The 26,615-nt window shown below is 36.3% G+C and overlaps 1 protein-coding gene and 1 long non-coding RNA gene across 5 annotated transcripts in view; both read right to left on the reverse strand.

Annotated features, from left to right (window-relative positions):
* YAF2 (YY1 associated factor 2) overlaps window positions 1-26,615 on the reverse strand; it is a 74,059-nt gene that overhangs the window by 32,988 nt on the left and 14,456 nt on the right. Inside the window, exon 3 of one of the 4 annotated variants that reach the window (XM_006735230.3) lies at window positions 15,528-15,599. The exons of 1 other annotated variant lie outside the window; for it this stretch is intronic. In XM_006735230.3, coding sequence (XP_006735293.1) covers window positions 15,528-15,599 — 72 coding nt within the window. Of the gene's footprint in view, window positions 1-5,490; window positions 5,591-15,527; window positions 15,661-26,615 lie in introns of all 4 variants that reach the window. 2 more of the 4 variants (XM_081821498.1, XM_006735232.3) reach the window with 2 other exon arrangements.
* On the reverse strand, window positions 16,848-17,568 carry LOC145721768 (uncharacterized). The gene is made up of 2 exons (XR_014145661.1): window positions 17,230-17,568; window positions 16,848-17,016 (listed from the first exon to the last, which is right to left on the reverse strand). It is a non-coding gene; the product is annotated as an uncharacterized LOC145721768 (long non-coding RNA).

Genomic DNA, 26,615 nt, shown 5'->3' on the forward strand with positions numbered 1-26,615 from the left:
CTGCTCAATTTAACTGCGAACTTAAAACTGCTCTTAAGAAGTGACTATAGGACACCTGGGTGGCTCAGTTGGTTAAGCGTCTGCCTTCGACTCAGGTCATGATCCCGGTGTCCTGGATTGAGCCCCGCGTCAGGCTCCCTGCTCAGCGGGGAGCCTGTCTCTACCTCTTCCTCTTCCTTCCCTCTCCTGCTTGTGCTCTCTCTCTCTCTCTCAAATAAATAAAATCTTAAAAAAAAAAAAAAGTGACTATAAATAGTATGAATGACCTATCCCTTTGGAAAACTGTCTAGGAGAGACTTTAAGGTAATGTCCTTATGGATTCTCAAGTCATCACATTTAGAATTTGTGGTCCACAAGGCAAAGCTTTGAGACATGAAGATCTGTAATTAAATTTTGGCTCTACTAATGAATGGCTTCTGTTCTCATATAAGTCACTTAACCTGCATGGACTCTGCTTTCTTGGTAAAATAATTACAATAATAATAATTACAATAATAATAGTGATTCTACAAAGGGGTTTGCAAGGATCAAATTTAAATGAGCTTTGGAAACTAAAAAAAACAAAAACTACCTGGCTGTGCTGCTATTTAGATAACAGATGGTAGGAAAGCAGACTATAATCACAGCAACCATTTAGGAACTTATTATAATAGGCAAGCAGGAGATGATGGTGGCCTATAATAGGATGGCAACAGTTGAGGGTGAAAGAGGTGAAATTCTAAATATATTTTGGAGGTACAGCACGTAGGATTTGTAGATGAATAGCAGAAAGTAGAAGGTAAGAGAGAAGGAAGTAGAGAGAGTGCGTGTCATCAAGAGAGGGGGAATTTGGGGAGAGAACTGTAAGTTCAATTTTGCACATATGAAGTTTGAAATTCCTAGAAGACATAAAGTGGAGTTACCTAAATAATTGCCTAATAATAATCATGCAAAGAAATGAGAGATGTTCATGCCTAACTTACTGAAAACACTACTGTTTTAGTCACATCTTAAACATGCACATGGTGAATATCAAGATCTTCTAAACTCCAGTATTAGTTAAGATATATCAACAGGTGGTTTTAACAAGGCAGACATGGTTTCAACCCTTAGTTTACAGTTTAGTGTGAGAAACAGAAAAAAAAACCCAAGCAATTAAAATATATGCACTGTTATTATGGGAAAAGTCCAAAATGGAAGAAGAAATTTAGGTAGAGATCTAAAACTTCTGGCTAGATGTCAGAGTTCTCAATAAATAAGGGAGAATATTTAGGATAGTAGACCCTTGACTCATAAATTGAATATAATCACTAGATAAATTATTTTAGTTATTAGCAATCTACTAATAAGCACAAGTTACTGGCAAATAACACCTTAAGAATGATACTGTACATGGGCGCCTGGGTGGCTCAGTCGTTAAGCGTCTGCCTTGGGCTCGGGTCATGATCCCAGAGTCCTGGGATCGAGCCCCACATCAGGCTCACTGCTCTGCGGGAAGCCTGCTTCTCCCTCTCCCACTCCCCCCCTGCTTATGTTCCTGCTCTTCCTATCTCTGTCTCTGTCAAATAAATAAATAAAATCTTTTAAAAAAAAAAAAAGGAATGATACTGTACATTAAATATAACAAAGTAAGGTACATGAAAACCATGTTGAGTGCTAAAATGAGACATTTCTAAAAAGTATTCCCGGAACCTAAACAAGAAAAGGTTAAGTAGATACTGAAATTAGCTTAAAAAAAAAAAAAAATCGCTTAGGATAGCCCCCCTACAATTTGAAGCTTAGAAGATGAACAAGAGTTGGAAGAGTAAAAAGATTATTCCATACAATAGAAATTCCATAAGCAAAGACTCAGAATTAGAAATTGTTAAAAGAACTTAGAGAAAGAAGCCATTCCCACTCAAGAAATATTTACTATATATCTATTTTATGACAGGCCCTGGGAATCAAAAGTGATGAAGAGGGCGCCTGGGTGGCTCAGTTGGTTAAGCGACTGCCTTCGGCTCAGGTCATGATCCTGGAGTCCCGGGATCGAGTCCCGCATCGGGCTCCCTGCTCAGCAGGGAGTCTGCTTCTCCCTCTGACCTTCCTCCTTCTCATGCTCTCTGTCTCTCATTCTCTTTCTCTCAAATAAATAAATAAAATCTTAAAAAAAAAAAAAGTGATGAAGACACCCTCTTACAAAGTCTAGAGCAGGTTTGGAAAGCAGACTACCAAAAACAGTTGGTAAGTGCTAAGACTGGGTTAAATGCAGGCAGTTATGGAAATATATAGGATGAATACCTAGGCAGATCCTATGGGAACAGAAAAGGCTTTCTGAAGGAAAGAAGACATGAAATTAACAGGAATTAACCAAACTTGGGGTGGGAGGTGGGAAGCAGTGGGAACAGAGGATGAGAAGAAAGGCAAAATAACATTCAAGATCTGAGTGTGTACAAAGGCTAGAAACAACAGAGCACATTACCGGTAGGAGGATTGGTGGATATGGCTGAGGCATAACATTATGGGGTGAATGGCAAGAGCTAGTGATAAAGAAATAAACACGAACCAAGCCATGAAAAGATTTGTAAGCCATGTTAAGGAGTATAGACTTTACCTAAGGACGTCTCCTGGCCTTACTAAAAAGTTCCTATCAAAGAAAAGAAACAAAGTTTATAGTGAGATATCATCAGATTACCTAGAACAGGAGTTACAAACTCAATTATCTACAGAGACTAGATAATTAATAAAAATGAGTGAGGAGGGCCAGGTAAAACAAACACCCAGGAGACAACAGTGAGTGATGAGAACTGTGGAGAGCCAAAGTCCCCTCTAAATGGGTCAAACTGTTGCAATGAACAACGAGGCTCAGGGTTGCTAGACCTTCCAATTAAAAAAAAAGCTGGAAATTTAAAATTTCAAGAAAAATCTCCTAAATTTTTAATAGTGGCAATTCAATTTCTTTGAAACATGATGTAGACCAACACTGAGGGGACCAAATAAAACAAAGAGTCAAACTGGTACCACCGGTCATCAGTTTCTAGTCTCTACTGCAGAAACTCAAAAACTAAGCTGAGGTCTCTGACTTGGACCTGAAGGCAGTAGAGAGCTCCTGGACATTTAAAGAGGAATAACAAGTAACCACTGCTTAAGAAGGCACAGTGTCCATCTTGGTCACTGCTGAGAAAGTACCTGGCACTTCACTGATCTCAGTAAATACTCAGAGATGAAGCTAAACTGGCATCTTTTGAACATCAGTGTCATGGCAGTAGATAGGACAAACTATCCAATCATAGAAAAGAAAAGAAGAAAACAAATCCAGTGTTCTTTGCTCTAATCCTAGAATCCTTTTCAGTCAGTCTTTAGTTTTGTTCAAAGTCAGCAGCTACCACATGCTGCCTAGTGTTCACTGGCTATAACAGCCTCTAACTCAGAAATTTGACCAACATACCAGTGACCACAACTAGCAACTACCAGCTTTCACCTAGGTAGCGGCAATGAAATTAAATAGGATGAATGGTCATAGTGGATGGGAAAATGAGAATATTCTATGCTTCACTTCAATACCAGACCAGGCCCTCCAATGCTAATTCCACACCATACCCTATCACACTGTTGCTAAAACTCGACCTTAACAAACGCTGTGTTCACTGTGCTTGGCAATACCTACCAACAATAATGGGTATTCCTGGATAGTAAGGGTGGGAAGGAAACAGAATGGAATCGAGATTCTGCTAGCAGGGAGATAGAGTAACAAAGAGGTAGGCTGAGAAAGACTGGAAATTCAAAAGAGGTGTGAAAGTTAAATAATAACTAAGACCAGAAAGCAGGTAGCCCAAGAAACCTCAGAATCTGAGCATTTATATATTCTGAGTTCAAGTAATCTTATTACAAGAGCACTGTTTGAAATAAAATATAGAAGACTCTTCTGCTGGCACTGGGACACAGAGATAACCAGTATTAGAGGTCATAAATTCATTTACTGAGAATAATCTTCACAGATGTCACTCATCTAGGAAAGGTGAAACCAAGAGGATATCAAAATGTCAAGTCATGGGGCACCTGGGTGGCTCGGTTAAGCGTCTGCCTTTGGCTCAGGTCATGATCCCAGGGTCCTGGGATCGAGCCCCGCATCGGGGTCCCTGCTTGACAGGGGGCCTGTTTCTCCCTCTCCCTCTGCCGCTCCCACTGCTTGCGCTCTCCTGCTCTGACAAATAAATAAATAAAATCTTTACCAAAAAAAAAAAGTCAAGTCATATGTGTTGTACCTTAGATATGCCTCTATTTTGCAATATGTTCATTCTCATAGTATCTACTAAGGAAGAAGTAGAGAAAAATGAATTGATTTGGAAATCTTTAAGCAATTAGCATCTTAGAGAATGGACACCCAATCCCCATAAAGTATGATGTTGGACTTCCCTCTTATAAAAAAAAAAAGTCATCATATAAGGAATACTTCTGGTTCAGACAATGACTTTAAACCAAGAAAAAAGAGAGGTTTGTTACCGTGCTGGGATGGAGGAGATGACAATGGCAATAATGTATAATCCTACCTAGAGCAGCCTATGTAGAAGGTCTGAGCCTCATATTCTGATAAAAAGTAGGAGCTTTTTATAGGAAGCTTATAGGAAGGATGGGGTGCCTAGATAGCTTAGTCGGTTGGTTAAGCGTCCAAGTCTTGGTTTCGGCTCAGGTTATGATCTCAGAGTCGTGGGATCGAGCCCCACGTCAGGCTCCATGCTCAGCACAGAGTCTGCTTGAGATTCTTTCTCCCTTCTTCTGTCCCCTGCTCGCTCTTGCTCCCTCCCTCCCTCAAATAAATAAATAAAATCTTTTAAAAATAATATATAAAGAAATTAAGTAGACCTAGGTATCAGGGAATACTACAGTAAGACCTAAATGTTCTGTCAAATGTAGGAATGGATAGTCGGTTTCAGGTTACCAATGATCAACAGTAAAGCTGCGTACCCACACACAGGTGAAGTAATAAAAGAAAAAAAGAAATTCAAAGCACCTTTAATGAGAAGTAATAGGAGAATTATACAAAACCAAATGTTTTTTCAGATGCTCTAAGTCTGTTCTATGTAATACAGAAGACACGAGTGGGTACTAAGCACTTGAAATGTGCTACCCCAAACTGAGATGTGCTATAAATATAAAATATAGACCAGAGTCCAAAGACTCAGTATGGAGAAGATTGTTAAATATCTCAATAATGATTTGAAAGGATAATTTTTTAGATATATTGGGTTAAATAAAATACAGTATTAAAATTAATTTCACCTGTTACATTTTACTTTTTTAATTTGGCCATGAGAAATTTTTAAATTACATATATGGCTCCCTTTTGTGGCTTGCATTATATTTCTGTTGGAGTGCTATAAAAATTAGTCATGCTTAATGTGAAGCCTTCAATTAATGTAACTATTTTAACATTTTCATTGAATTTAATATTGTCTCCTCCTTTAGTATTAAATTCCTCTTGGGTACATCCTGAGTAAGATGATTTTAACATGAAGAACAATGACAGCTTACCAGACTGTCCAGAAAAGAGACTGAATCAAATTTCTGGGCAGAGGCTTGAGCCAGCAGGCTTGTTCCACCAAATGGTAACCAGGCTCTCTTCGTGTTATCTCTGGCAAAAGGGTTATATAGTAAGAAAGCAGCACTATGTACACATGGAACAGGATTTGACCAATAGTTTAACTAAATCCATCCAGCATAATAACACGACTTGTTTTAGGATTTTGTCAATTATAATCCAAGTGTTAAATTTACAAAGTAAAATAAACATCTTTCACTATGATTTATTCAAATTTACCCATTTTCAACCAATTTTTAAGGTATTCACATTTGCCCTTTTGGGAAAGATTCTCTCCTAACACTGACTCTAATTTGCTACCAAGGAAAACACACCTCTCTCGTTAGGGTGAAAGGAAACAATACTAACTATTTTTTATGAGATATCATGACAGATTTTAAAAGACACTAGGATTCTCATACCATAAACACTAATACTATCTGGAAACTTGAAGAGAATGTGGTTTTAGGAAATTAAGAATTTCATAAATAAGAAACAGAACATAAACACTTATACAAGACAGCACTGACTCAAAGACAGAGAATATAGGAAAACAATTGTACTATCCCAATATTAGAAGACTACTAGTTTTAAAAAAATGTACTGGACTCAGCACAATGAAAATAAAATTGGACTTCAGAGATCCAAAATTTCCTACAGATTAAAATATTTCTCAAGTCAAAGTTCTTTGGCACAAAACAATTTAAGGCTTCATACACTATTCTTAGTCAAACTACCACAGACTTTGATAATCAATGGAAGAAACAACCAATGGAAGATATCCCAGATGGCTAAGGAGAAATTTGGGTTCAAGTGCTAGTTAATTTGAGAGGGAAGTATGCCAGTTATTCACCAGTTATTCAATTAAGCACAAGGATTATACTAAGTTTTGGAGATACAATGGTGAACATGCTACAATCTCTGACCATTAGTTTACTCTCTGGTAGTTTTCTAAAAGAACAGGAAGTAGGACTGCCACTGACATTTCACTGCCTGTTTCCCATACCCCAAATGAGGATGTTTCCCCCTTCTCCTATTTGTATTCGGAGGAAAGGGTGGTGGTGGGGGGATGGAGAAACAAAGAAGAAAACAGATCTATATATAACATATTGAATTACAGTTATTTATCTCTTTCCCTATAAAACTCTAAACTCCTTAAAGAAAGAGGATGAAACCTATTCACCACCTCCCTATTCCTAGCACCTAACCCAGTGACTGGTGTTCATTTGCTACCTTAGAACTAAACTAAATCACAGTCACTGTGCTAGGGCCACTGCTTTCATTTCTACCATAAACCAATATCAAGGGGCGCCTGGGTGGCTCAGTCGTTAAGCGTCTGCCTTCGGCTCGGGTCATGGTCCTAGGGTCCTGGGATTGAGCCCCACATCGGGCTCCCTGCTCAGCTGGAAGCCTGCTTCTCTCTCTCCCACTCCCCCTGCTGTGTTCCCTCTCTCGCTGTGTCTCTGTCAAATAAATAAATAATCTTTAAAAAATAAAAAAAATTAAAAAATAAACCAGTATCAAGAATAAATGCAGATTAAAAAAATTAGATCAATCCTTCTAGTTTTTCTTTTTGTAAAAATAAGCTTATATATATATTAACTGTAGGTGTTTAAAAGCTACAAATATACATGTTCTTTAAGGAAAAACATGTAGTTCCATAAAGCTTCCTTTCACCATTATCACTAGATCTCCCCTTACCAACCCCATCCAGACAGAGGTAACCACCATCATGAATTTGGTATAAATGATAACACACTGTACACATCATTCTGCCTTGACTTTATCTTACATTTCTGAGCTCTCTCCCTATTTAGACACATTGAAATGCAGCATGGCATAATGGACTCTGGAGCCAGGCAATTGAGATTCAAATCCTAACTTTCAATCTCCACTCTGCCATTTACCACCTTTGAAAGTAGGTAAGTTTTTTGCCTCTGTATGCTTCAGGATTTCCATATATAAAATGGAGATAATAATTGTACCTATTTCTGAGTTCTTATGAGGACTAAAATAATTGTTTATATATACTTAAAGCAATTCCTGGGCATAAACAATATAATTTTTTCTTACAGATAAAAATAGTCACCAGTGATAAAAATCTAAACACAGACTTTGTAATTCTCTGTTATATAACTATTTTCTATCTTATTCATCCATGCCTATTGACGGACATTTAGATTTTTCCAAACGAATATCCCTGTACAAATCTCCCTGGGCAAATGTGCAAATTTCTCTAGACTAATAATACCTTGAATGGTAACTTCTGGATACAAGGATATGCACCTTTCAACTGTGTAACACTTACCTGATCCTGAGCTAATGGGTGAAAAAATTGATGGCTCGTAAGTTTTTAATTGCATTTCCCTGAAAATGAGACTAAGCATTTTTCAGTTCATTAGCCATTCCAATTTCCTTTGCTCTGTTATGAATTGCCTTAATATCCATTGTTCAGTTTATTTGCATTTGTATCATCTGTCTTATTATTTTCCTCTTTATATATTCTGGACACAAATCCACTAGATATTACAGATATTACACCTATCTCTCAGTCATGCCACTCACATTTTAGTTTGGTTTATGATGTATTTGATTAAACCTAAGTTTTTCTTTCTGAGGTAGTCAAATCCTTTATCCTTGATGTCTTTATCTTCGATGGTCCATTCTTCTTTTCTTGACTTGTTAAAGAACGCTTCACACATCCTAAAGACACACATTCTTCTATACTTTCCTCTTTATTAAAGAGTTGTTCATGCTTAGTGTAAAGTTCAAACGCAACTGATATCTGCATAAAGTTTGAAGTAGAGACCTAGTTTTCCCCCATAGAAAACCAATTCAACAGTCCACTCTTTCTTTCCCTGCTGATAGAAAATGTCATCTCTAACTCTTATCAACTTCTCAAATATGTATGGATCCATTTCTGAACTCTCTCTTCTATTATATTAAGCTGTCTTTTCCTGTATTAAGACTATACTACTTTAACTACCATAAATTTATATTTTACTTTTTTTATTGAGGTGTAATTTACATAAAGTATACACTTTGATTTTTAAATAATGTATACCCAACCCAGATAAAGATATTAACATTCTGATCTCTAACACCATAGATTAGTTCTACCTGTTTTTGAACTTCCTGTAAATGAAATCATACGATATGTAATATTTTGTTTCTCATTTCTTTTGCTGAACATAAGCATGGGAGAATCAAGCCATGTTGTGTGTAGCAGTTTATTCTTTTTCACTGCTACGTAGTATTCCATTCTAAATAACATGTTTAAAATTAGTCTTGCTGGGCGCCTGGGTGGCTCAGTTGGTTAAGCGACTGCCTTCGGCTCAGGTCATGATCCTGGAGTCCCTGGATCGAGTCCCGCATAGGGCTTCCTGCTCGGCAGGGAGTCTGCTTCTCCCTCTGACCCTCCCCCCTCTCATGTGCTCTCTCTCATTCTCTCTCTCTCAAATAAATAAATAAAATCTTTAAAAAATAAAAAAATAAAAAAATAAATAAAATTAGTCTTGCTAAACAACGGCACAAGCCACTCCTCACTGTTGTTCTTCTTGCAGAACTGTCTTGGTTATTCTTGTGGCTTTAATTTTGTATATAATTTTTGTTTAAAAAAAATCCTATTGGGATTTTTGTCTGAAACTATGTATAATAAATCACAGAGAAGTAATTTTTTAAGCAATATTTATACTTACCATAAATACAGTATATTCTGTCTTTTACTCATGTCTAATTTTATGTCCTTCAATAACACTTTACCCAGTTTATAGAATTTGCTGTATAGGAGAAATTTATTTTCTAACTGGCTACTGCCAATTTTAATCTTGATCTTATATCTAGTGACACTGAATTCTCTTATTAACACAGTGTTGGTTTTTTAAAAAATTTTCTACGGATATGTTCATCTCATTTTTCCTCTTTTCCAATCCATTTGGATTGTAGTTCTTTTTGCTTATGAGTAAAGACGTATTTGTCTGATTCTTGACTTTAATGGGACTGTTTCTAAGGTTTCACCATTAAGCATAATGCTGCTGTTTGAAAGACAGTTTGAAAGACAGCCTTTACTGAAAGAAAAAGCTCACTTGTCATGGTTTGAGGGTTGTTGTTTTTTTTTTCCTCAAAACATTAATGGGCATTGAGTTTTATCATAAACTTTCACTAAATCTTTCAGGATTGTTCCCCTAGGGGCGCCTGGTGGCTCAGTCGGTTAAGCATCTGCCTTCGGCTCAGGTCATGATCTCAGGGTCCTGGGATCAAGCCCCGCATTGGACTCCCTGCTCAGCAGGGAGTCTGCTTCTCCCTCTGCCTGCTGCTCCCCCACTTGTTCTCTCTCCCTCTGCGTCAAACAAATAAATAAAATCTTAAAAAGAAAAAAAAGACTGCTCCCCTAAATCTTATGTTACATTGATACAATTTTCAAATATTGAACTATCCTTACATTCTTTTTTTTTTTTTTTTAAAGATTTTATTTATTTGAGAGAGAGAGAATGAGAGACAGAGAGCATGAGAGGGAGGAAGGTCAGAGGAAGAAGCAGACTCTCTGCCGAGCAGGGAGCCCGATGCGGGACTCGATCCCGGGACTCCAGGATCATGACCTGAGCCGAAGGCAGTCGCCTAACCAACTGAGCCACCCAGGCGCCCCTTACATTCTTATCCTAATTAAATTTTTATGTCTCTGTTCATACATAAGATTGAATATATTTTCCCTTGTATATTCTTTCCAGTTTAGGTTTCCAGACTACACTTGTCTGATAAACGGCAGGGTAGCTTTCTCTCTTTTTCTATTATCTGGGTCATTTTGTATAAAAATAGAATTATCTGTTCACCATAAGTATATCTGAAAAAGGATTATAAATATCACAATTAAAACTATTCCTCTGGTAACACTTCACACAGTGAGGATGGGTAAAGTAAAAAAGACAGATACTGAAAGTGTTGGTGAGGGTGTGGAAAATTAGAACCCTCATATGCTACTGGTGGGAAAGTAAAATGGCACAGCCACTTTGGAAAACAGTCTGGCAGTTCCTCAAAAGGTTAAACATAGTTACATATGACCTAGTAATTTCACTCCTAGGTATATATCCAAGAGAAATGAAAATGTATGTCCACACAAAAATTTGTACATAAATGCTGATAGCAGCTATTCATAATGGGCAAAAAATGCAGAATAATCCAAATATCCATCAACTGATGAAAGGATAACCAAAATGTGGTATATGCATAAAATGGAATAATATTTGGTCATAAAAGGAATAAAGTGCACTGATACATGGTACAACATGGTTGGACCTTAAAAATATTGTAAGTGAAAGAAGTGAGTCACAAAAGGCCACATATTGAATGATTCCATTTATATGAAATGTCTAGAATAGGCAAATCTATAGAAACAGAGTAAATCAGAGGTTGCCTAAGTCTAGAGGGTTTGAGGAAAATTGGGACTGACGGCGAACAGGTACAACAGTTTCTTTTTGGGGTGAGAAAATATTCTAAAACATCAAAGTAATGGCTGCACAACTCTAAAAATACTAAAAACCACTGAATTGTACATTTTAAATGGATAAATAATAGGATTTGTGAATTATAGCTCAATAAAGTTTCCATTTTTTTTTTTATTTTATTATTTTTAAATAGGCTCCACACTCTGCGTGGAGCCCAATGTAGGGCCTAAACTCATGACCGAGACCAAGACTTGAGCTGAGAGCAAGAGTTGGATGTTTAACTGAGCCACCCAGGCGCCCCTGAAGTTATTTTTTTTTTTAAAGATTTTATTTATTTATTTGACAGAGAGAGAGACAGCGAGAGAGGGAACACAAGCAGGGGGAGTGGGAGAGGGAGAAGCAGGCTTCCCGCCAAGCAGGGAGCCTGATGTGGGGCTTGATCCCAGACCTGAGCCGAAGGCACAACTGAGCCACCCAGGCGCCCCTAAAGTTGTTATTTTTAAAAACCTATTCCTCTTGGGGAAATTTACTACAACTTCAATTGTTTTAACAGTTTTTAAATTTCTTTAGATTTTTTCTTTACAATTTTGGAATGATTTTTTTCCCCTAGAAAACAATCCAGTTCACCTGATTTTTAAAATATATATATATATATTAATATATATGTTATATATTATTTATATATTTATATATCTTATATAATAAAACTTATATAGTGATTTCTTGTGATTTTTAAATTTATAATTGTGTTTGTAGTTATATCTCATTTTAAATTTTATTTGCACCACATTTTTTTTTTTTAAAGATTTTATTTATTTATTTGACAGAGATAGACACAGCGAGAGAGGGAACACAAGCAGGGGGAGTGGGAGAGGGAGAAGCAGACTTCCCGCCGAGCAGGGAGCCCCATGTGGGGCTCGATCCCAGGACCCTGGGATCATGACCTGAGCTAAAGGCAGATGCTTAATGACTGAGCCACCCAGACGCCCCTCATCATCTGTTTTTTGATTATGTCCAGAACTTAATCAACTAAAAAGAACCAGCTCTGATCTGAATAAACATTGCTATTGTTTTTATTATTTTCTATTTCACCAAATTCTATTTTTATTTTTTTTCCCTCCCTTCTTTCTTAGCTTTTACTTTCTCCTTTTTTTTTTTAGTTTTTGAGTTGAATATCTGGCTCATTTATTTTCTTTCAACCTAATACATGCATTTAAGGTTATAAATTCACCCCTAAGCACCACTTTTCCTGTATCCTTCAAGTTCGGATACAATGCTTTTGTTATGATTCAGTTCTAATTATTCAACAATTTCTACTTTTAAAAAAAATTCTTGAAAATGGTTAGTCATTTTTTCTTCAGTACTGCTTCTCCACCATTCTCTGTATTCTCTGTTCTGGAACTCCAATCAGACCTGCCCTGGAACTTTTCAACCTACTTCTAAGGTGGCTTAGCTTTTCTTTCATTCTTTTCATCTCTTTATCTTGCTGTACAGTGTCCAGGAAGAGTTATCAGTTTTATCTTTTTTTTTTTTTTTAAAGATTTTATTTATTTATTTGACAGAGAGAGAGACAGCAAGAGCAGGAACACAAGCAGGGGGGGTGGGAGAGGGAGAAGCAGGCCTCCCGCCGAGCAGGGAGCCCGATGCGGGACTCGATCCCAGGACCCTGGGATCATGACCTGAGCCAAAGGCAGACGCTTAACGACTGAGCCACCCAGGCGCCCTATCAGTTTTATCTTGAAATTAACAACTTCTCTCTTCAGCTAAGTCTAATCTTTTTTGCCCATTTATGGAGTTATTTTATAACTAGCTGTATTTTTCAATTTCAATTAGTTACTTCATTTATTTCTACATATTTATTGCTTCTTGACTGCTCTTGTTCAATTATAATGCAATATGCTCTGAATAAGAAAAAGGGATATATTTTAAGCTAATATGCTTTTACGTGAAATGTACTTTGAAAGTTGTCTGCTATCAAACTCTTCTTTAATGTCAAAAAAAAAAAAAAACCCACTTCTTAAAAGTTCTCTTGACTGCTATTCTACCAAATGTACCCCCCACTGTGCCTACCGGTATCAAGGCATAGAAAGAACAAGTTCTATTATTCCCATTTTAGAATTAGAGAAATTGAAGCACAATACAGTTCTTTTTAAAATACTTTCTACTTTTTTTTTTGAAAAATATCAAAACCACAGAAAAGTTGAAAGTACAATGTATACCCTATATACCCTTCACCTAGATTCAAAATTGTTAACATTTGCCACATTTGCTTTATCTCTTCTTATATCTCTCTCTACACACATATACACAACACACCCAAATACCCACACTTTTTTTCTGAACCCATCATAATATTTCCTTCTAAAATTTTCAGTATGTATCTCTAAAGAATAAAGAATAAGGATATTCTTAATATATACCATAGCACTATTATACCAAAGAAACGCTGAAACTGGATGTGCAGAAGGAAATTCACAACAAGCACTTAAGTTATCTAAATATTCTTTACTTTGGCTTGTCTAATTGGACCTGAATTGGTTCTCTGGTGACTATTTAAAAGCGACACTCAATCTGTCATTCCCTTCCTTCAGCAACCTGAAATTAGATTTCATCTACTGCTTCTTCAGACAGGTAATCTTAAAACCAAACATTTCTGAAAATCAAGCAATAGTCTTCTAAGATAATTAAACCTCAAAAATCAAGTACACTGAACTTCCAGTTTGTTTTCTAACACTACACAAAGTCTTAAAATGAAGCCAAACTAGTTAACTCTCTCAAAACTATACATTCTATTTTAATGTCCCATAGAAGAAATTTATATTGCCCTAAACAATTATAATTTCACTATTCCAGTTTCAAAGGGAAAAAACTGTTGTTCTTAAGAAAAATTGACAATACAAACAGGATTGATAAGCCAAATGACCCTGTTTTATAAATGAGAAAACTAGTAAATATATTCATGAAAAACTAAGTTTTTTCTATCAACTACGTGAAAAACTATTTTTTAATGGGTATAATTTAATCCCAGTCTCTGATGTTAGGAACTAAATAAAATTAAAAACAATAAAATCCCATTTTTGTTTTCCATGATCATACAAATCAGCGTAAGAGTTTCATATCGAAGAAATAGCAATACCACCACAGCTAATATCTAAAGGCTAAACTCTGTCATACAGATGAAAATTATACCCATAATCACAGAAATGTTCCATCTTTAATCAAATAATAGTTAAAAAGAGTGTTTACAATGTGCTACTCGGAATTGTTCTAAGTACATTCCACAAATTAATTAATTCAATTCTCATAGCAATCTCATTTTTCCACTGAGGAAACAGAGGTCACAGAGAGATGCTAGCATAAAAGGAACTGTATAAGGGATAGGACCTGATCTCAGCCTTAGAGTATCGAAAAGTAGAATAAAAAGAAAGTCATTTTTTTAAAAATGGCAAAGTACAAGCCCCAAAGCATAAATGTAACAAGTAAACAAGTAAGACCAAAAGAAAAGTTTCAAAGTGAAGAATTTAAAAGGCTGGATAAACAGGATGGGACTGGATTATGAGAGGCCTTAAGTAACCAGCAAATGGATGAAAATTTTGTAAAACAACTTGAACAGAGGACCACTACAGGCTCTTTATGTGTTAAAAGTGCCCTTTTAGAAAGGATAACCTGGTAACAAAGCAGAATAAGTGAGAGAGAGAGAAATTAGAAGCAAGGAATTCTGTCCAATTCTAATATTTACATGCCAGTTCAATAAATTGTCTGGTACCTGTGGAAGCAGAGACTCACAATAAACCAATTAATAAGTCCATCTATATGAACAAGGAAGTGGTAAACACACCCTGAATTATTTTCCAAATATACCTACAATGAAGCTAAAAGGTACACTGAAAACTGTATCAGTAAGAAGTGCTAGTCGATTAATATAAGATTATTTTTTGTTATTCAGTACTATCCCAGAAGAATTTGGCCAAATTTGGCATAAGCCTAAGTTTTACAGTGTAAGTATATACTTCATGTAAAAGCAACATCACAAATAAAGGAATTTATAAAATAATTCAACATATAGCTTCCTTAAATTGCTTTAGAAGTATTACACTATTTACCAGAAGGTAATAGATATATAATTTTTATAAACAGCTATTATGTAAGTGATACTCTTTAAAATTAATGTCACACTTATTCATACACCCATTAAGAACTAGGTATTTATCATCCATACAATAAATTCCATAATCTACATCAAATTTACAAAATGAAGCTATCTCAAACAACTTTCTTCTTTGTAATTAAACAAACTCATTCTAAAGAGAAGAAATGTGAGAAAAAAATCTCAAGTTTTTGAAAACTAGATTACTCACCAGTAACTTGAGTTATCCTATTGGGTCTTTTCCCTCACAGATCCACCTCTCTTGCCCTTCTGTCCAGCATGAGAATCTTCCTGATGGGCATCCACTGGAACTGAGGGGGCATGCAGTACAGACGTATATGTAAGAAAGTTGGGGAGAGGGGATTTGGGAATGCTAGAGACATGCTTCAGTGCACTTGCTTACCTTCCTGAAATTGGAAATTTCAACGGTTCCTTGGTCCTCGAGGCATTCGCAATAACTTCAAAGAATGTGGATCTGTGGAGATTACCCAATAGGAGAACTCCAGTTACTGGTAAGTGATCCAGCTTTTTCTTCTCTAGCAGAATAAGAAGATTAATTTTATTTGAGATTATTAATACACATAGAACTACAGGGGAAAGGGGTGTAAATTCACCAGATAACTGCATATGCATGCCCCAAAGTAAACACAAAAACAATTTGCTAACTACAATGTCAACAGAAACTTTTGGCACTATCAGAAAGAGAAGGAAAAGAAAATATGATTTGAATGGTTTCATTTTTAAATTCCCACTATAATAACAGCTATATTTTAATATACAAAAATATCAGCTATTAGACTATTCCATTTTACTGAAACAACACCATCACTTTTTAATATTAGTACAAGGATAATTAGTTGATCAAAATCTGCCATTTCTTGGGGCGCCTGGGTGGCTCAGTCGTTAAGCGTCTGCCTTCGGCTCAGGTCATGATCCCAGGGTCCTGGGATCGAGCCCCGCGTCGAGCTCCCTGCTCTGTGGGAGGCCTGTTTCTCCCTTTCCCACTCTCCCCGCTTGTGTTCCCGCTCTTGCTAACGTTCTGTCAAATAAATAAATAAAATCTTTAAAAAAAAAAAAAAATCTGTCATTTCTTAACTAGCCACTGTCATTAACATTCACCAAATTTTGGTGTAGAGGCCACAGTGAATTAACAATCTATAAGACTTCAGATAAAAAAACATCAATACAATTCCTTTTTATCACTCAGTAAGTCTTTAAAATAGCCATTTGTCACCTATCAGAAACCAAGCGCACACACACATATAAATGTATGCCAGGCCACCGATAAATAATAATGCTGATTTTAATTTAAATACTTGTACAAAGTTTTGATTAACTGTTACGCTTTTTAAATATTGCCAAAAATGGTCCTGTCATTAAAAACAACAAAAAACCCTGACTTCTAATAAAAGAAAAAAAAAGGTCTCCTCAGAAGAATTTCATCTTCAAGCTCACATGAAAATATTCTATTACCTTTAACTCAATACATATTAATCAGGTACATGTTCACTTTAACATACTACAGAAATGATGGCTTCAAACACTAGTTCCTGTTGAAGATACAGATATGTTTCCGTAATACTCCACCCTTTTACCATTATGCTGTTAAATAATCATCTACTACCTTCAGGAAACGTAAGGTGTTTATGCTTCTTAATTCCATGGAAACAAATCGAAGATAATGTATAGCTTTTCCTTTGTTTAGAAATTTATTTATTTGACAGAGAGAGAAAGATCGAGCACAGCATGGGTGGTCAGAGGAAGAGGGATAGAAAGTGGGGCTCGATCTCACAACCCTGAGATCAGGACCTGAGCTGAAACCAAGAGTCCAACACTTGACCACCCAGGCGGCCCAGTTTTTCCTTTGTTTTAAAAGTAAACAGGAGGGGCGCCTGGGTGGCTCAGTTGGTTAAGCGACTGCCTTCGGCTCAGGTCATGATCCTGGAGTCCCGGGATTGAGTCCCACATCGGGCTCCCTGCTCGGCAGGGAGTCTGCTTCTCCCTCTGACCCTCCTCCCTCTCATGCTCTCTGTCTCTCAAATAAATAAATAAAATCTTTAAAAAAAATAAAAATAAAAATAAATAAAAGTAAATAGGATACAGACCTGTACCCCTGAAACAAATAATACATTATATGTTAATTAAAGAAAATAAAATACAAAATAAATAAATAAAAGTAAGATAAAATGGTGTATAAACTTATTCAACAAAAACAAGCTGAAAATGTAATTCTAATGAAAATCTTACATTTCACTCATTATGACATGTTTGTATTTAGTAAAGGTTGACAGCACATGTCAAAATTTTTGCTAGATTCCTACTTAATTTAAAGATATAAATTGTATTGGAAAAATCATATACTTTTTAAAATAAATCTGAGTTTTAAAAAATAGTAATTACTGCATTTGTTTTTATTTTTTATTTTTTTAAAGATTTTATTTATTTGAGAGAGAGAATTCAGAGAGAGCACATGAGATGGGGGAGGGTCAGAGGGAGAAGCAGACTCCCTGCCGAGCAGGGAACCCGATGCGGGACTCGATCCAGGGACTCCAGGATCATGACCTGAGCCGAAGGCAGTTGCTTAACCAACTGAGCCACCCAGGCGCCCCTGCATTTGTTTTTAAATGACCCATTCATACAAACAGGGGCACTACACAGACCTCCATTTCTAACTGTAATACAGAAATAAATATCAAAAGGGTCTTCTAGTTAACTCTTCTAGATTCCTAGTTAACTTCTATTACCTGAGAGTGAACAAGTACCTGGCACAAGGTCTTACATGTTTGGATTAATAAAACAGATACAGGTGCAATAATCCAAATATTTTATCCTTTTGCTCGAATAAAAGATGTCACTTACTAAAAATTTCCAATTTTTATTTACAGCAAATGCAGTCTCCATTTAGACTCATGAATTTAAAACAGAATCAACTGCATTTTTAAAGTAACTCAAGAGAATTACGATATCTTGAAAATATTTTAAAGTAACCAAAAGGGTCACTTAGAGACCAACACTGAAAGCTATTTGTTATCATGCCATAAGCTCAACTAACATGGATTTTATCAGAATAACTTAGAAAAGAAATTCCAGAAATTAGGATCCTCTATTCAAAACTATCTTGTGTGAGCTCTAATAATTACAACACTCAACCACAAAAAGGTACTCCTTAGTAATTAAGAACCCAAATGAAGCATTTCAGTAATGAAAATCTACTCCATAAAATCACTCTGAACTTGTGAAAAAACTGCTCAGAAGAAACTGTGGAGCTAACTTTCACTTCCAATACTACTCACTGGTTTGGACATATTTTGGCTAGAAGCAATTTAAATTACAATTGGTTGTGATGATTCCAGGCACTTTATTTTCTAATTTTCAATTAAGATTTAAAATTCTAATGTAAGGGGCGCCTGGGTGGCTCAGTCGTTAAATGTCTGCCTTCGCCTCAAGTCATGATCCCAGGGTCCTGGGGTTGAGCCCCGCATCAGGCTCCCTGCTCTGTGGGGAGTCTGGTCCTCCCTCTGCCTGTTGCTTCCCCCTGCTTGTGCTCGCCCTCTCTCAATTAAATAAATAAAAATCTTAATAAAAAAATAAAATTCTAATGTAAAGTATTACAGTTGTAGAAGGTTGTTCACAGTAAATCCTGGACTTGGAATCCTGTAACATCATAATAAAATTTAGTATTATACATATACTCACACATATTTAAGTGATGTTACTGATGGCTCATATGTAAACAAACATGGGGGGGATGTGTGTTTATATTTGAATTGAACTAAGTCCATTATGACTCACTGCCCTTTCAGTCCCATTATATACCCTCAAGGTCCCCAAATTATAAACACCATCTCAATTCCTAATTAAAATTTTCCTTTCCCTCAGTTTTATCCCCTACTTCCCACTACAGCAATCCATAGAGAAACAAACAAAACCAGTACTATTTTCTTGTTAACATAAATTAACTTAAAATCAAGATGGCAAAAACTACATTCATCAGTAAAATAAGGATAACAAAAGAACCTAGTTTTGCAGGGCAGTAGAAGGAATTAAGATAAATAAAGCATTCGGAAACAATGCCCAGAATCTAACTATATATCAAACTGTTGACATAACCACCCAGTAGTAGTTTTCAAATGATTTTATACACCTTTAGAGGGATATAGTCTAAGGACTAAAAGAACTACATAAAAAAATTCTAAACTTACAGATTTATTGTTTGTTATTAATTTTGGTACTATTATTTTGAAGCTATATTCTTTATACTGCACGATAAAGAAAATAGGTAATTTATGTTACTGATTAGGAATTACAATTTACAGCATAAAAGCAATAAGAACATGTTAATATTAAAATTGAATTTCAAATACCACTATACATTTGTGATTTTTTAGAAATACATATAATTTGGAAATAGTTAATAAAACATTTCAGGCAGCAGTTAGTAAGTAAATCACTATCATTATCACACCACTACATAAATTACATCTGCTAATACTACAAAAACAAACTGATTAACAGCATTATCACACCAACATATAAATAATATCTCCTAATGCTACAAAACCAGGCATTACATTAGATTTACTTTACTAAAGGAAGTTACTTGACTTTAAAAGTTGCCAGAAACATTTACACAAATTGTTTTCCATGTTGTAATACCTGATTTTTATAAGCTAGAATTTTACAACTGTTGACAAATCCTAAAATGAAAATATGAGAAAAACAGTATTTATTCATGTCCTTGATTGATGTTTGATGGTAAAGATATTAATATTCAAATTGTTTGGCAGCTAAAGGGGAAGGATGACAGCTAAGATCTACCGCCCTAGAACCCCTGTTTTGGACAGAAGAATTTCTTTTTTTTAAAGATTTTATTTATTTATTTGACAGAGAGAGAGAGCACGTGCACACAAGCAGAGGGAGCAGCAGAGGGAGTGGGAGAAGCAGACTCCCCGCTAAGCAGGGAGCCAGCTGTGGGGCTCAATCCCAGGACCCCAGGATCATGACCTGAGCCGAAGGCAGATGCTTAACCGGCTGAGCCACTCAGGTGCCCGGGGCAGAATTTCTTATTTATCTACTTTTATTTTTAGTTTCCCCCATAAGCTTTCCTTCCAAGAAAGAATTCTGCAGTAACAAAAAGTTTTCAACTTTAAAGGATAGTGTAGTGAGCAACCTCTAGAATGGCCCACAACGATCCCACCTCTTCCTGGTATGCAAGCCCTTCTGTAATTGCCTCCTCTTGAGTATGGGCTGGATTTAGTGACTCATTTCCAAGGAACAGAATTTAGCAGAGTAACAGGCTATCACTCCCAAAATTAGGTTATAAAAAGACTGGCTTCTGTTTTGGGGGCTTTCACTCAGATACTTCACTTTAGAGTAAACAAGCTGCCATATTGTGAGCAGCCCCATGGAGAAGCCCAGGTGGCCAAGAAATTGATGTCTCTGGCCAACAGCCAGAGTCCTGAGGCCTACCGACAGCCACGTGAGTAACTTGGAAGCAGGTGTTCTAAGGCTGCGTGACAACCACATGAGTAAGCTTGGAAATGAATCCTCCCTCAGTTGAGCTTGAGACCCTGAGCCAGAATCACCTGACAGGCTGCTTCCGAATTCTCAACTCAAAAAAAAAAAAAAAAAAAAAGAATAAGATAATAAATGTTTATTATTTTCAGCCTAAACTTAATTTTTGGATAATTTGTTACACAAATAGGTAACTAATACAGAAAACATTACAAAGTAATTAGTATTAGGCTAAAAGTGATAAATCAAATGCCAATTAGCTATCTAAATGGGAACTCATAAAAAAATAATATCTATGAGTTGATGGATGGGGTCCCAATTTTGATTTGGTTCTTGGTTTTTAAGTCCAAAAATTCAACCTAAAGCTAAAGCAGATACAATCAATGACAGAATTCTATCAACCAATATCACCAAACTGATTAATAAATCAGGGCATTTCTTTCCCAGTATCAACATATTCAGACAGGGCCAAAGCATTAACAAAGACTTGCATAATGCATATACTAAGTGTATAGTAGCAGCCCTGAAACTGGTTGCTGTACCTACAAACCACTTTTTTTTACTTGAATGATGTTAAGAACTAGTTAATATACAGAAGACTATGTTACCACGACCCCAGAATAAAAGTATCACTCTAGTGACCATCAAATAGCATCTCTCACTTCCACCTCTTGTACTATGCTAAATATTAACCAATTGTCCAGTGCTATAATGCTGTGTGGTTTTTCTTTTACATCATTTTATGTTCTACTCTTCCTAAGGATGCCTTAATCACATTAATTGATCTCCAATAATATTTTGGTCTTCCTAATTTAACAGATACTCCAGGTCCCTTAATAAAGCACCACATTTTATTAACCGTATCTTAAAATGGTATACTTGCATAGACAGTTAATATCATCTATTCTTTATAGCTTCTAGTCCAAGGAAACATTTTCCGGGATCCTAGTCCAAAATGTCAGGAGCATTATATGTAATCCTTTATACACCAACTATAGTTAGTATCCAAGTTAACACACAAAAATAACAGCTAATGGTACTCTCAATGCCAACAATTATGCCAGCATGAAAATGAAGTCTTGGGGCGCTTGGGTGGCTCAGTCGTTAAGCATCTGCCTTTGGCTCAGGTCATGATCCCAGACTCCTGGGATGGAGCCCCGCTTCGGGCTCCCCACTCGGCGGGAAGCCTGCTTCTCCCTCTCTCACTCCCCCTGCTTGTGTTCCCTCTCTAGCTGTCTCTCCCTGTCAAATAAATAAAATCTTTAAAAAAAAAAAAAAAAGAAAATGAAGTCTAACCTTTCTTTACTCCGTGATTATGTTCTTTTTCTCAACTTTTGATATTAAAATTAATCTGACCGGATTCTAAGGCCTGTATTAGTTTTCAAAGCAATTCTTAATAACCATCTCTAAAATGTGTAAGTGCGTATTTTGTGTAAAACTGATTTTATAAAACAATGAATTTTTCTAACATAAATTCCAATATAGTCTGAAGTCAACAGTGATAGTTTTCAAACTACAGCCTATATTCTAAATAAGAACTTTGTTATTCAGCACTCATAAAATCTGAATCATGAATCACATCAAATCCAACATACTCCACAGATAACTATTACTTTACAAACCAAACACAGTTTTATGAAAGTGCTGTGATTTGCTTGGTTAGCTGATCAATAGAGTGCTATGATTCATTCCTTCTAAAAACAGAAGAGCTTCTTTAAACCATACATGCTCCCCCACCCAATTATGCAATTACATTTACTTAGCACTTAAAAAATTCTTGATACCAAGATGGACCCAATTTTTTAAATAAAGTCTATTAATTTTTGTACCTACAATCAGGAGCTACCTGTAAAAATACAGGCTTAATGACAGATTTTGCTAGATAGTTAGAGCATTCTTCCTTGAGAAGTTAGATTACTAACATAATTTTACTCATCTCCTGACCTACCGATATTAACTTCCTTTATTTAACCTATAGATAGAACTACTGTAACTTTCATGAAAAGCTTAGTACAAGCACTATGCAGGATTATCTTGTTATAACTTAAAATATAAATTTTAACACCCATTAAACATCATTACACAGAATGCAAAGGAAAAAATAAGATTCTATCTGATGAAAGACCATTTGACATGGCTCACCACGTCCTCTCCTTTTGAAAATCTCTTCCCTGTTTCTGTAACATTATACTCTCCTGCGTTTCTTTCTCCTTATTTCTCCTTCTCCTCCAATTCTTTCTTTGTCTTGGTGGGATGCTCTCTACCATCACAAAAACGTGGTGATGTTTCTCAAGTTTCTGTCCTGGGTTCTCTTTTCTCATGCTATGCAGTCTATTCTGTTCTTGATCTGTCTTGCCTACTCCCATAGCTTCAACTGGATCATGTATGCTGATGACTACACCAAGCATATATTTATAGCCCTGTTTTCCTTTATAAACTTAAGCCCCACATATCCAACTGTCTCACAGATCTTCCCTCTCAGATTTCCCTCAGATACCTGAAATTCAACAAATCTACAAGTGAAATATTACCTTTCCCCAAAACTGTCTATCCTATTTCCCATGTCAATGAAAAGCACATTAACCAAGCTGCTTACTTGAGCCAGAATCCTGGGATTCATCCTTGATTCTTCCCTCTCTACAACCCAACTTCCTACCTCCCAGAACCATATCCAGCCACCCATCAAATCCTATAAATTTCCTTCTAAATATATCTAGAATCTATTCATTTCTGTCTCCCACTGGCATTATCCTTGTTCAGGCCACTACTGTCTCTTGCATAGACTTTTGTAATGGCTTCCACTAAATGGTTTCTCCGCCTCTAGTTCAGATTCAACAAACAAGTAAGCATGACACAAGATGGAATAAAATGCTATTGGTTGTGGTTTAAACTATACATTATACTGATGGCAAAAGAAAACATTTTTTAAATCGCTGAAAAAGTTGAGTAAGAATGTAACTTTGGTTAATACAAGTTCTTTTGTCAAGTAAAATGGGCGTAATAAAACATATTCCATTCAACTCACAGGCTCATGAAATAAAATTATATTATATAAATGTTCCTTAAAAAACAAGAAGTGCAAAACAGCTTAAAGCAGCAATCAGATAAATGATAAAGAGCCTTTGCAGTTAAGCATTATCAATACCTATGTAAGACATGGTGACAGGCATTGGGAATTTTTATTAATATTATTTAAAATTATCATTATTAATATGCTAAGTTCCTTACATCATTTATCACACTGAATCATCACCATAAAGCCATAAGGTTATATGGCTATAAATGGCAAGGTGGAGATTTAAGCTGAAATGTGATTCCAGGACAAATGGTACTGCTCTCCAAGAGATTACAGTCCTGGGAAGGAGAAGGCAACAGAAACAAAATGATGTCAATACACTATGTAATTACACTCATCACATTTTTGCATAGAATGCTTCAAGAGTAATTGAAAGGGCATTCATTCTGGCCTAGAGATAAAGAAATGTTCCTTGAGAGATGATACCTGAACACTCACAAAAACCAAGAAAGAAACTGTGCAGGACTGGATAATGCGAGGTAGAAGAAACAGCATAATATACCAGATGACAAAAGTGGCCTAAAAAAGATCATGACCATGCTTTCTGACAATCCAACCCTGGAAACAGACTTGCTCTTTAACTATGGCAAACAGCAAAAAATGCTGTTTTTAACTATTCAATTCTTAAGTCTATATACAGCTTGCCCCAACAAGCTGCCCCCAACAGCTTACCATTATTGTACTACTAAAGTGCTTTTTAGATGTTAAAACTTTTACTGGTAAGCCCCAAATGTTTATGTGACAAGCCACATCAGGTTACTAGGAAACACACACACACACACATCTCTCTCTGCAGGCACAAATAGGGTAGGAAAGAGAAGAGGGAGGTAGGGAGAGGGGGTGGGTAGGTGAGATTATCCCTGAAGCAACTTCTGGAAATGATATCTTTTAGTAGAAAACACTTGTTCTTATGCTCTGGTTTTGTTAGAGCATACTTGAACCCCATCCTTGACAAAAGGGACTGTTATACCCCTAAATTATATCACCACTCATGTATTTGATTGTTTTAGCTAACACTTATTGAGGACTTACTATATGCCAGGCACTGTTGTCAAGTACTTTACAAGAATGATCACATTTAATCCTCACAACTCTATGAGTAAGGCTATTATCAATTCTATTCTATAAACATAAAAGCTGAGGCTCAAAAAGTTGATTAACTTTCACAAGGTCACACAGCCAGTAAGTGGTGGGTGAGACCAATATTTAAACCCAATCAGCTTCCACAGTCCAAAGTCTTCACCACTATAGTATATAACTGCAGGGAACTCTGAAATATTGACTATTTTCTTTCTTTCTTTTTTTTTTTTGCTTTCCATTACGCTGAATACACATAAAAATTTAAAACAGGGCGCCTGGGTGGCTTAGTCGGTTAAGCGTCTGCCTTCAGCTCAGGTCATGGTCCCAGGGTCCTGACATAGAACCCCGCATCAGGCTTCCTGCTTAGCGGGAAGCCTGCTTCTCCCACTTCCTCTGCCTGCTGCTCCCCCTATTTATGCTCGCGCGCTCTCTCTCTGTCAAATAAATAAGCCTTAAAAAAAAATTTAAACAAACAGGCAGGTGAAAAAATAAAACTAGATAAATTTTCCTGTGCCCAAAATATGAATATATAATGGAAGTCCTACACAAGTGGAAGATGGCAAGATTACAATTAAAATGTCAATTACCAAGGAATAGTAAGTACAGAAAAATGCTACGTGATCAGAGGCATTAAGTTACGGAAAATTGGAAAGGAAGGAATACTGACCAAATGTGATAACCACATTCTTATAGATAATGGAATAGCCTTATTAATTTTACCAAAAAGTATAATTTGATGACATTATGAATTTAACATATTTCTCATCTATAAATTATTTTGCTCATTACTCATCTAATCAATGATTATGCAGCTCTAGGTTTTACCAGCTTTGGTCTTTAAAAAAAAAAAGAGCAAAGTGTCTAATAAGATGGGTGAGGAGAAAGGAAAGATATAGGGAAGGAAGGAAAAAGAAAAGGCTTTTCAAGGGAGAAAGTTTCAAATCCACCCATCACTACACTAAACTTATTATTAGCTCTTGCCTTTGAAATGTGAGGCTAAGAAGTCCAGCTACAATTAACCTAGCCTGTGCTGAACTGAAGAATTTAAGTGGTAGAAGGCTAAATGAATGGAACAGGGCAGTGGTTTTCAAAAAAAAAAGTTCTGATAGCAAAACACTTTTCGAAAATAAAAATTAAAAGAAATCCCAATAAATAAAGTGTATAAGAGCATAGATGATGTGGCTGAAGTGGAGTGTGGGAGCATGGAACCCCACTTGCTTGCTCCTATTGACAGGCACTGGGACAATTTCGTAAGACTTCAGGGCCCCAATCAACACAATTAAAATCTACTGGGTTCTTCTGAGGGAAGGCTAGTTCATTTCTACCCCTTTACCTGTTGTTTGATTCTAAACTGGCAAACACATCTTCTCCTTACTCCCTTATTTCCTGCAACTTGTTCTCTCACAGGTTTCCCAAAGTCAGCCCTGAATGAGCTGTATGGGTGAAGGAATGTATGGTTGTGTACAGATATCACAAACAGGGCTAAGAAGGAGGAAGTGTTAACGGAGGAGGCACTTTTGAATGTAAGAGTGCATGAGGGAAGTGTTGGTCAGAGAGGAGGCACCATAAACAGAGAGACACCCACACTGACATGCCTGTACACAAATGCACACCCACATACGCACGTACATGCAACCCTGCCTACACACATGTGTGCAGCCCCAAAAGAGGAAAGCCCTTTGGAAAAAGCAGTTCAAATGGAATGAGTACCTCAGAGCCTGCCCACCTCACTATCTTATCCTGAAAAAAACTAGAGCAGTGCTTCTCAAATTTTAATATGCATACTGAATAATCTAGGGATCCTGCTGAAATTCAGGTTCT

Source organism: Leptonychotes weddellii, chromosome 5, assembly GCF_054177405.1.
Source record: "Leptonychotes weddellii isolate Sample4059 chromosome 5, ASM5417740v2, whole genome shotgun sequence".
NCBI lineage: Eukaryota > Metazoa > Chordata > Mammalia > Carnivora > Phocidae > Leptonychotes > Leptonychotes weddellii.